The 11012-nt window shown below is 39.3% G+C and overlaps 1 protein-coding gene across 1 annotated transcript; it reads left to right on the top strand.

Annotated features, from left to right (window-relative positions):
- The first annotated feature begins 1068 nt into the window (after positions 1 to 1068).
- On the top strand, positions 1069 to 10440 carry asf1bb (anti-silencing function 1Bb histone chaperone). The gene is made up of 4 exons (XM_067582741.1): positions 1069 to 1369; positions 3105 to 3220; positions 6895 to 7071; positions 9267 to 10440. Exons 1-4 carry the CDS (start codon positions 1261 to 1263, stop codon positions 9462 to 9464), a joined length of 600 nt encoding a protein of 199 aa, XP_067438842.1. The 5' UTR covers positions 1069 to 1260; the 3' UTR covers positions 9465 to 10440.
- The last annotated feature ends 572 nt before the right edge of the window (positions 10441 to 11012 follow it).

Genomic DNA, 11012 nt, shown 5'->3' with positions numbered 1-11012 from the left:
TCTGTGTGGTTACTTGCAACTCTGTTGGTAGATTTGGAATTCCTACAAGAAATAAAAGTGCAGATTTAGTGTGAGTTAGTTCTGCAGTTACAGTATAAGAAATGTAAATATACACACCATGTGCAGCTTTTTACTGATGGATCGAAGGCTCCAACAGAAAATCATAGGAAAAGGGCAGAAAATACATCAAGATTGGCAACAACACTTGGATAGAAGTTAAGCGGAAGACATTGATGAGTATGGTGGAAATGGACAAGGCAAAAGATGTTTGGTCAGCCTCCAAAAACAGGGACTGGTGGGAAAAATCTGACAAACTGAATGTAATACAAAAATTCAAACAGACATCTGAAGAACATGGAATTAGTACAGTGCAATACAATATTAGTATATATAATAAAAGAATACAATAATAGTAAATTGTTTTAAAAAATAAATTCCCTTCTAAATGTGTCTTTTAAGTATGAGAGAGGGATTACATAAAATAGCCTACAATAGGGAGTCAAGTCGTATTAGTGATTTTTTACTATTAATATTAGAATCATCATCATCAGCCAGGTGTGTTTACACATATAAGGAAGCTCTCAACAACACAGCAATCCTCAGAAATATACAATATGAATGACTATATACAGGTGAAACTATTTCTATGGACTGTAAAGAGGATACAAATAGTGCAAAGTAGTGAATAATGCAAGGAGTGCTGAGATAAATATTAAATGGTAAAAAAAAGACATGTCACTTTACACATAGTGGGTGGTTATGTTCAGTATATACAGCCTGTTCAAATATACAGCAATGAGTGATGTGTAATATAATAATGTAATATGTAATAATAAATGCAATATATCTCATATCTTTGCGGATAATTTGTTTTTAAATGCTTCAAAAACCAGAGATTATAAAAATCTACATATCTGTGAATAATATTTTGTCTGCAGAGTCATATTGTTAACGAGATTTTCAACCTGTTCGTCCTGCATAAAGTAACTGTAGGAGTTAACTAACTCCAGGAGATGGCAGTAATGCAACAACAAGGCTGCACCAGCTGCTTAAAACTTAAAGAAGAAGAAGAAAAGTGACGTACTTCCTCCTTCAGTCGCGCCGCCGCCAGGTCGTGTTGGTGCTATTGGATAATAAATTAGTCAAACTTTAACTTACATTAGTGAAGACCGCGACGGCGAGGTGCTGATAGAGTCGTTACACTTGGTGAGAGATAAGATAGTTCGTTTTCCAGTGTGAGGTGCCTCCAAAGATACCGCTATGGCCAAGGTACAAGTGTTGAATGTCGCTGTGCTGGACAACCCAAGCCCATTTGGAAACCCTTTTCAGTTTGAAATAACGTTTGAATGCATGGAGGACTTGCCAGAAGGTGGGTATTGTTTCCAGCTTTGTGATAGCTATTGAATAACTGTTACCACCTCTCTATTGTGGCATTGGTAAGTTAACTCACGCGCTGCGAGTGGACAGGGTGCATCGTAATTCGTCGATAGTGACGTTGTTTTTTCAATTACATGCCAGTATTTGCGGGTTAACGACATTTCATTTCGACAAGTTGTTAAAAATTGGCGCTGGCGCGTTTATGCTCAGAGCCCCGCCTCCTGTCCACTCTGATTGGGTCAGGGACGTTCTGCGGCGTCTTCCTCCAAAGAGCCGATTGGTTGCTGACGCTTTGTTACTGTAGCGACAAGCTCAAAGATTTGCCGCGAACCGCCAGAAGAGACAACAGTCAGTTTAGCTTTAGTGACATTAACTGTGTGCCTGTATGCATTGTACATGTTAAGTGCCATCAGCTTGGTGCAACTAAATAGATTGTAGGTGATTCTGAGGGGGAAACGACACATTTTTGTTTGTTTTGGTGGTTTAAGGCAATAAAATAAAACCAAAGCGTCTAGAGATGCTTTGATGACATACTATTAGTATCAACTCGTAAGCTTTTAAAAAATATGCGTCAGTCCATTGTTATCGTAAGGTTATGTGACCCAATATGACAACAAATTGCCAACAAAATAATTATCAATTAGTGTCAACCCGTAAACGGTGCATATTTGTGTAGTAATCAGCCAAAATATAAGTGGGGAAATCCAGAGTAACGGGACACCAATTAGCTTTTTCCATTTTGTAAGCACTCCAAATTAAATTCTAGTCACCTCATTTGTTTTATTGGCGGTAGCAGAGGCCTCAACAACAGATACTTCAATATCTAGGCAAAAAAACCCTGAAACAATCTGCATGGCTGGATAACATTTAGAGATGCACCGATGCAACTTTTGTCTTGATACCAATTCCAATACCTGAACACAGAGTATCTGCTAATACAGATTCCCAATCCAATTCTAGTCATCTTTTTAATTAATTAATTAATTCATTCATTCATTGCAAATTTTAAATCTGGAAACTTGACTGTGTGGAATTCACATGTAAGGTAACACGAGGCCAGATATTGTTGGGGCACTAAAACCAAGGTTGGCAGCCCACTGTGACTTCATCAAATTAAAGTTTTAACAAAAACACAAATTTTATAGAGACATTGACAAAGAAACTGTATTTAATGTAATCCATCATGTTTTCCCAACACCCAGTAGGCTTAATAAGGCCAGTACATCCTTAGTACATTAGAGGTACGTGGTAAAAGCAACAATTGTGTTAAACTGTTGCAGTTAAGCATGATTGGGGTTGAAGATGTTGCAGTGTGAAAATCAGACACAAATGAAGAGTAGCAAAAAAAAACAATTAAACCACAGAACTCAAAAGGTTTTAACTGTCCACAGCAAGTACAACATCTTCAGTAATTTTACAATGATTAGGCTAAACAGTGGACTGATCAAATGATGGAATGATTCTCCCCTTACATCTCGGTGCATTAGAGTAACTTTGATTTAGGATGATTCTGTTATGCACAGAGGTCTGAGAGAAGAATCAATCATTAGAAATAAAAGTTAATCTGTGTATAAAAAGCTGCAGGATATCTCCAAGCACAGCATCTCGAGATGGAGCTGATGCCCATGCGTTAATATTATTACCTTTGTGTAACTCATTCATCACAATACTGAACTACACCTTTCAAGTATTTCACCAAGTCTCACTATTACCTTGTATGTGCTCAGATCTGGAGTGGAAGATCATCTATGTGGGTTCAGCTGAGAGCGAGGAATACGACCAGGTTCTGGACTCGGTTCTAGTTGGCCCGGTACCGGCTGGCAGACACATGTTTGTGTTTCAAGTGAGTTCACTGTGGTCACGTTACAAAATACACATGGACATGAGAACTAGGGATGCATGATATATCAGAGGTTGATACATTATTGGCTGAGAAGTAAAAAAATGAAATTATTGTTATTGTTCCAATAATGACATTTCAGCTGATAATTTCTTCCCATAATACACAGCCTTGGCTGTGACTAGAGAGGCCACTTGAGACCTGCTTCTGAAATGGGGTTTTTGGCTCTTGAATGCTAATTGTATGTAACAGTTGAGCTTAATTACCAGCAGACTTACCCTTGGGAGTCTAAGGGCTTTAGCTAACAATTATTCACTGCATTTATTTTAAGGGTTGACAATTACCCCCTTTCCACCAACTGGAACTTAGTACTGGTGCCGGTTCACAGTTGGTTCAACTTGTGAACCCTCTAAGAACCGGCTTGCTTTTCCACAGGCGAGTGCCAAATTGTCACGTAACTCTACACGCCTCTGGTTTCCTAGCAATGCGAAAGCCAACTTCAAGCACTCCAACATAGTAGGTGGCGGTAATGCAACATAATGCTGGTTGCCACCCGCCATTTTAAGAAAAAAAAAAAGAAAAAAAGAAAAGACCTTGCCATTACCAGCAGACTGATCACACTGAAGTATATTCAAGCAAGACATGACTGTATCACATGACTGACAGCTGTCTCACACTGTATTTGTTGAGCCATCTGATTCTGTGACCTGCAGTGTTGGAAGAAGTACTCAGATCCTTTACTTAAGTAAAAGTAGCCTATCAATACCACAATGTAAAAATACTTAATTATAAGTAAAAGTCCCGCATTTAAAATCATAGAAGTGTTACCAGCTCAATTTACTTAAAGTACTTAAAGTGTGACTGATATATATTGTGTGTGTGTGTGTGTGTGTATATATATATGTGTGTGTGTGTGTGTTTGTGTATATGTGTGTGTGTGTGTATATGCCAGTGGCGGCTGGTGACTCAAAAAATTGGGGAGGACAGGAGGAAATCCAACATGGAATCTTACAACAAACTGCATCAAACCATATCATTGTCCCACCTGATGAAATCGGAGGGGTGGGGGCAATTTTATATGCAAATAAAACAATTTGCTTGAGTGGTGAAAAGGCTGCTTCTTTTTCATCAAAAACAGACAACATATCACATAATTTACATGTGTTTCCTATGTATTTTCTTAGTATACAGAAATATATAAAGTAGCACAAAGCTTATAATGTGATTCAGATTAGTGCTGAATACTAGAAAGATTGAACACTAAAAACATTCACAGATCTAAAAGTGTAGGTTCACATCAGAAAGTATTAATGCATGTATCAAATACATGACTTACACACTCTTATCTATACGCACCACATTCAAAATATAGTCTACAAAGCTGACATGTTAACACTAGGGGTGTTAACATGAACACAAAACTCACGGTTCGGATCGTATCATGGATTTGAGTCACAGATCAGATCATTATTAGGATCAGCGAAAAAAGGGGGAGAGACAAATAAAACTTTGTTTTCCATTTATTCTGTAACACACTTACAGCCAGAAACGGCAAGGAACTTTTGCCCATGGTCTTTAATGAATACAACATTTAAGATGTCCAATGTTTAAATAAAATAAAATATATAAAATATTCAATGCTCAGTTATTGCAATGTGAGGCATGAAACAGCCTCTGTCCACATCATCAAAACTTGATGATAACAAACATTCACCGCTAACGTCAGTTAGCAGCTAGATAGCTAATTAGCTGCTCAGCTGCAGCACATTAAACAGCAGGTAAACATAACTCAAATGTCACATTGGACCCGTTAGATGCTGGTTTGATCGTTGTTCTTCAAAATTCCTGTTATTGTTAGCGACATGCTGTCTGTCCATGACTTGTACTTACAGCACTTTGTTTATTTTGTCTTAAATGAGACATTAAATTTTGCAATTAAACCACAGTTCATATGCCTGCCGAACCGTGGGGGGTGATCTGTACGGATCAATGAGTAATTACGATCTGTTACACTACTAGTTAACACTTGTTATTCCAGTTACTTTAAGCTTATTACTCAATATACGGCTCAGCTTAAAAACGAACTAAAGAAACTGTCAGAAGCAAGCAGCCAGACCTCCTGCACTCATTCACTAATCACACATCAACATCAACAAGAGACTGAACAACCACTCAATTAAAAATGAATGAATGAGTGAGTCCAGACAGCTCACTGTGACTTCAACAAGCAAACTAATGTTACCCACAACACATTATATGATCTCTGCTGCATTCTTGTTAAGGAGATAAAAAACACAAAAAGTCACACAGAGACATTTAACCATCAGAGATGAAATTAGCGACCATAGAGACAGAGAGAGAGAAGCTGTATCTGACTCACGTTATCTGACGTCTTCTTCTTTCTTTCATGGAGATGAAGTATTCATGTCATAACGTCCATTTATAGCTGTTGGTCATCTTGTATGTTAGGTAACAGAACTTTGTGGCTGCTGGTTAACCAGTCTGATATCATTAGCAACAATGACAAACAAGCTAACTCTCCTGGTTGTTTCTCCGGTTGCTTTTCTCTCCAGCCTCCCGGCAGCGTCCTGCTGCTGCTGCACTGCACAGTCCAGATAATTTCTCCCGTTAGCTTAACAACAGTCCTTAATAGTCCTTCCGTGGATGCATAAAGAGTCCTTCAGGCTGTTACAACAAGCCAGCTGTTGCATTGGCTAACGCAAGGAGCTATCTACTGCTGATACTCTGCCTTACAGTGGAGAGAATTGAAGATGAAATCTGGAAACTGTCATTGGACCAACATTAGACCAATTGTCAATATTGCATTCTGGTTGTTGATTGGTAAGGGAGGACAGCCTCCCTTGGAACGTCATTTTACGTGTCATGGCCAATCACAGATTAGCATGAAAAAAAATGAGTCCAATGTAAGAGATCCTGCCCTGCGGAGGACAGCAGGCACCCGTCCTCCTCTGTCCCCCACTCCACCTCCACCAATAGCACCTCCCCCCCAACCACTTCACACATTTCCCTTTCTCCTCCCGCCCTGCAGGTGTCGTTGTTGAAGCATTTAAAACAGAATTTCAGTAATGGATTCTTTCCAAAGAAGTGAGAAAAAATACTGAGATTTGTAATGGTTTATTTCAACCAAATATCCTTTTTTATATTTTGATCTCCCTTTTGCCTCTCAAAAAAATAGAGGATCAACCTCCTCTGCCTCTATGGACCAGCCTCCACTGATATATACACACATTAACAGCTTTTAGCCTGGCTCAAAATCTCTGCCACAATGGCAGACATTTTGAGTTTTGGTTTCAGTTGGTCACGATAATCCTACCTCCAGCCCCTGACTTAAGCAGTTCTTTCTTCTAGACCAGTAAAGTGTTGGTGCCACTCTGGAACCATTTTCCCTGGCCGAGAGCCAGCTCTTTGGTTGTCAATATGCTAAGAACTGGTTCAAGATTAGGCACCAGCTCCAAACCAGCCTTGGTTGAAAAGGGTTAAATGAGGCATTAGGTCTGATGTTAATTAGTCTACATATTAACAAGATTAACTACACTACTAATCTTACACACAAGTTTACAATAAATAAATAAATACATTCTTTATTGTAGGGGTAGTGAAGGCTCTCAACACTGATATAGTATCAGAAAAATAAACTTGTCAATCTCTCCCCTTAGGCTGATGCTCCTAACACAGGGCTGATTCCAGAGAGTGATGCTGTAGGAGTGACTGTGGTCCTCATAACCTGCACCTACCGTGGACAGGAATTCATCCGCATCGGTTACTATGTCAACAATGAATACACGGACCCTGAACTACGGGAAAACCCGCCTCTCAAACCAGACTATACTCAGGTAACACAGACACACACTCAGAGATAAGAGTCACTGATTTTTGTCACGCTGGAAGCTCAGGGGAACTTCTCCAAGCAATCTGCACTTACTGGACTGACATGTAAAACAGATCTCATAGGCTGTTTTTGATGTTTTTAAAAAAAAAAAAAAAAACAGCAGATAGCATAAACATACAGTATGTTGCAATACATTGACCATGCCGGTAAAGTCTATTGAAATATACTTGTGTACTGCCCTCTGGTGCTCTGAAATTGAAGTTACATGCAACTCTGATATTGTCTTCATTTGAAGAAAATATAATGTCAACACTTCAGAGTTCATATATTGTTTAGTGTCTTTATTTAATTTTTTGCCCTTGCAATACAAAGTCTTGTAGTTGTGTGTTTGCTCTTTGGTTTAAATGAAGTATCAGTTCAGGCACCATTCAGGCACAACTAATATTGTTTTAAAAGTAGAATTTTAGCACTGGTATTATCCAAATCAAAACAATATATTAATCCATATAAGTAACATTATTGTTAAAGTTAATATTTTCTGTATTATCACATTTACAGTTTTAATCTTTCTATCAATCCTATTCAAAACTGACTGATACAAATGTTGTATCATTTGTTGAGAAACAGTTGTCTGCCTCAAGTTGTAAAGATTCATACTCAAGCTTAAACAATAATAAAATGTTTACATTATTGCATAGGACAATTAAAAGCTTAGTCAGCATAGTCAATTAATTGATTGATTGACAGTGTTAATCTATGTAATCTATTAGGGCTGGGCGATATGACCAAACTATCATATCCCGATAACGATACCTATCCCGATATAGCACATTTTAAGTCGATGAATAAATAGTTGGTCCGTCCCCTCCATCTCCCCCCGCCGTGTGTGCTTTTACATAGCATGCAGGTGTTCCAGATTCAGAGGCGTGAGGTAGATCAGACTGATCAGAGCTGTAAACTCTGCCATGTTTGAGTACAAAGACGTTACTAGGACAAGGGGAGGACATTTCTCTTCATTTGATAACATTAAAAGTTAAGTTAGACTTTTCTGTTGGCTTCCGCACTTTTAACAAAGACGAGAGAGAGAGAGAGAGAGAGAGAGCAGCTGTGGTCAAGTGAGCTAGAGAGTGAATGAAGAGAGGGAGCACTAGTAGTGAGAAAGCCGATGAATAAGATCAGAAAATGTTATTTTCTGATTGTTTCACAGCGGTTATGTAGTAAATCACAAACACACCTCCGCCCAACACTGCGGATGTACGCTGCACCACCTGGTTTGGTCTGAATACGGGCCAACGGGCTATAGAGAGCAGAGGTGACTAGCGCAACCATAAATGACAACAAAATGCAGTAGAGACTCTCACACAGAGCTGAAATTAAAAGTGTGCACATAAATTTGGTAAATAACATAAATAAAGACAGTCTCTACTGTGTTTTGCTGTCATTTATAGTCGCCGTCTCGCTGCTTCTCTGCTCTTTCTCAGCGTGGGCAGGGCTGAGACCTCCACGTGTGCAGCACAGCAGAGACAGACAGCGGTGGAGAGTTAACGACAACTAAACTCATTATGTTACTGTAAGAGCAATAAAAGCTTTGCAAGTAAAAAGCCAAGAATGTTGATGTAATTGTAATAATTATTAATGGAATCCGCACAAGAGATGGACAGACTCTAAATGACCACAAATATTGCCGTAAAGAGGGAGTTTTGAGTCACAACGATATAAACGATAGAGCAAAATATGAAACGATAGACATTTTTCTCTCGTCACACGATATATATATCGCCATATCGCACAGCCCTATAATCTATTTAGTTATTTATCAAGGAAAAAATACCAGACATTCACTAGTTCTAGTCTCTGAGATGAGAGGATTTTCTGCTTGTCTCTCTTTGTGTCTTTGTACTGTTGGTCAGACTAAATGAGCAGTTTGAAGAAGGCACCTTGTGATGGGCACTTTGTACTACTTTCTGTCATTTTAAAATACCTCTTTCAAACGTTTTTATTATTATTATTAATATTATTACTTGTTAATATACCCACACAAACATATATTCACCCACAAACCAAGAAAGTTGCATGTGAAAATAATTTTACAAATAACTGAGGCATTGACGGTACACAATAATGGAATGAAGTGCCTCCACTTCAACTGATTGATCTAAAGTTAGAGACCCCATTCATCCCATTTTTTCATCCTGTTAGCTCCAGAGGAATATTTTGGCTTCCAACCCCCGCGTCACCCGCTTCCATATCAACTGGGAGGGCTCGGCAGACAAGATGGAGGACAGTGAAAACGTTGACCCGTCCCCCAACATCAGCGGCATGCTCCCTCCATCCTGTATACCAGGAAAGATGCCACCTCTTGGACTGATGCCAGACAACTCCATGGATTGCATGTAAGAATCATCAGATTAACATAATGGACAAGGAGCCCTTCTTATCTGTACACTCGCCCACACCACAAACACACAATTTGACAAGGAGGCCATGGATGTATCTACCTAACACGTGGACATTAACAGGAAGCACGGACGCTTATTTTTATACAGCATACGCAAATGGGATGGATCTGGATTGTAACTTTTTTTCTCTCTTTGAACACACACGCAGATCTCTACAACCAACATTGCCTTATTTTACCGTATGTCTGTCTTGGATGATGTTAAAGCCGAGTCAGAGAAAGTCATCAGGGCGGGGCGATCTTTAGACAAGACCGCCATATCCTCACAGCCCTGAGACTTACAAGTCACACACATGCACTGATGTTAACCTGTTTGGGCACCCATACTGTGCTGTTCACCTTGTCCTCCTGAGCACAAATCAAAGCTCTGGACAGAATACACTGACCAGCAGAGTGCTCAGTGTTTCAGAGTAGGTGTAGCACTAGCTGCATATCGAAAAGCATTTCATTGTTCAGGAGGTTTGTCTCATGTGATGTAATTTGTCGCATTGGAAATACCTGTGGAAACAAATCTTCAGGGGCCTGTTCCTGTTATCTGGACAGCTTATTTAGTTTAAAACCTGATACTCCCACAAATCTGGAAGATTTGAATGACAGAAATCCTTTGGCAAATTTTTCCCATGGTTTATCAGTATAACTCAGTGAACATGCTTCTATGAACATGTACCAGTGCAGATAATGTTCTAAAAGATGTCTTCTGTAATTATGCACACAACATGTACGCAAAGGAGACGATGGAGAAATTAATGCCATGTCGCAGTCAAGTTGTTTTGATGATTGAGGCTCACTGTAAATAATGTTTTCCCAGCGCTTATTTTGCCTTTGAGATGACAAGGCATGTTTTCTTTTTGTACTTATTCTCTGCCTAAGTATTTGTTACAACAGTAATGGGTTTAATAAAGTTTGTTTTGTGAACATCGTGCTGCTTTCTGATAATCACCACATCTTATTTATGCAGCTGCTTTCCACCTTGACTAGTGAGGAAGGCAGAAAAGGAAGCACAGCAACAGCAGCGAGATTCAGCGTGCATGTGTGTGTGTCTTCCCCCTCCTCTCTGAGTCTTTTTTTTTTTTTTTTTTTCCAATTTCATTCATAAAATGCAGCAGCATCACTCCACCATTTTCACTCTAGCCTCATGTTGCTAGGCAACTGCAGCACAAAAGGGAGGGGAACTGTCTGCTCTCACCCATTATATCTCTTAGTTGAAGGGACTAACTCCTCCATCCATCCATCTGTTACCTCTGTCTGCATTTCACATGTCTACACTGTTCAGAAAGACTGAATGAGTGTAACTAGAGTCTGCAGCATGCATATTCATATATGGCATCACCTGCTCTCTAATAGCTGCCTGTCTATTGATTGATCATATGAGCACTACTCATATGATCAGTCAATCAAACTGCCAAACAGAACAAGCAATTGGGTGGCTTCCTGTTGGGTGGACAGAATAAATAATTTGCAGATGTAACCTTCTGCTCTGGGAAATT

This window comes from Thunnus thynnus, chromosome 3, assembly GCF_963924715.1.
Source record: "Thunnus thynnus chromosome 3, fThuThy2.1, whole genome shotgun sequence".
In the NCBI taxonomy this organism is placed as follows: Eukaryota; Metazoa; Chordata; class Actinopteri; order Scombriformes; family Scombridae; genus Thunnus; species Thunnus thynnus.
Note: the sequence above shows the minus strand (reverse complement) of the source record. Positions and strands in the feature narration are given on the sequence as shown.

Excerpts from the sequence above, each read along its gene's own strand:
- asf1bb (XM_067582741.1), top strand. The coding sequence starts at position 1,261 with ATGGCCAAGGTACAAGTGTTGAATGTCGCTGTGCTGGACAACCCAAGC. Across the intron at positions 1,370-3,104 it reads CATGGAGGACTTGCCAGAAG|ATCTGGAGTGGAAGATCATC; the intron begins GTGGGTATTGTT and ends GTATGTGCTCAG. Across the intron at positions 7,072-9,266 it reads TCAAACCAGACTATACTCAG|CTCCAGAGGAATATTTTGGC; the intron begins GTAACACAGACA and ends TCATCCTGTTAG.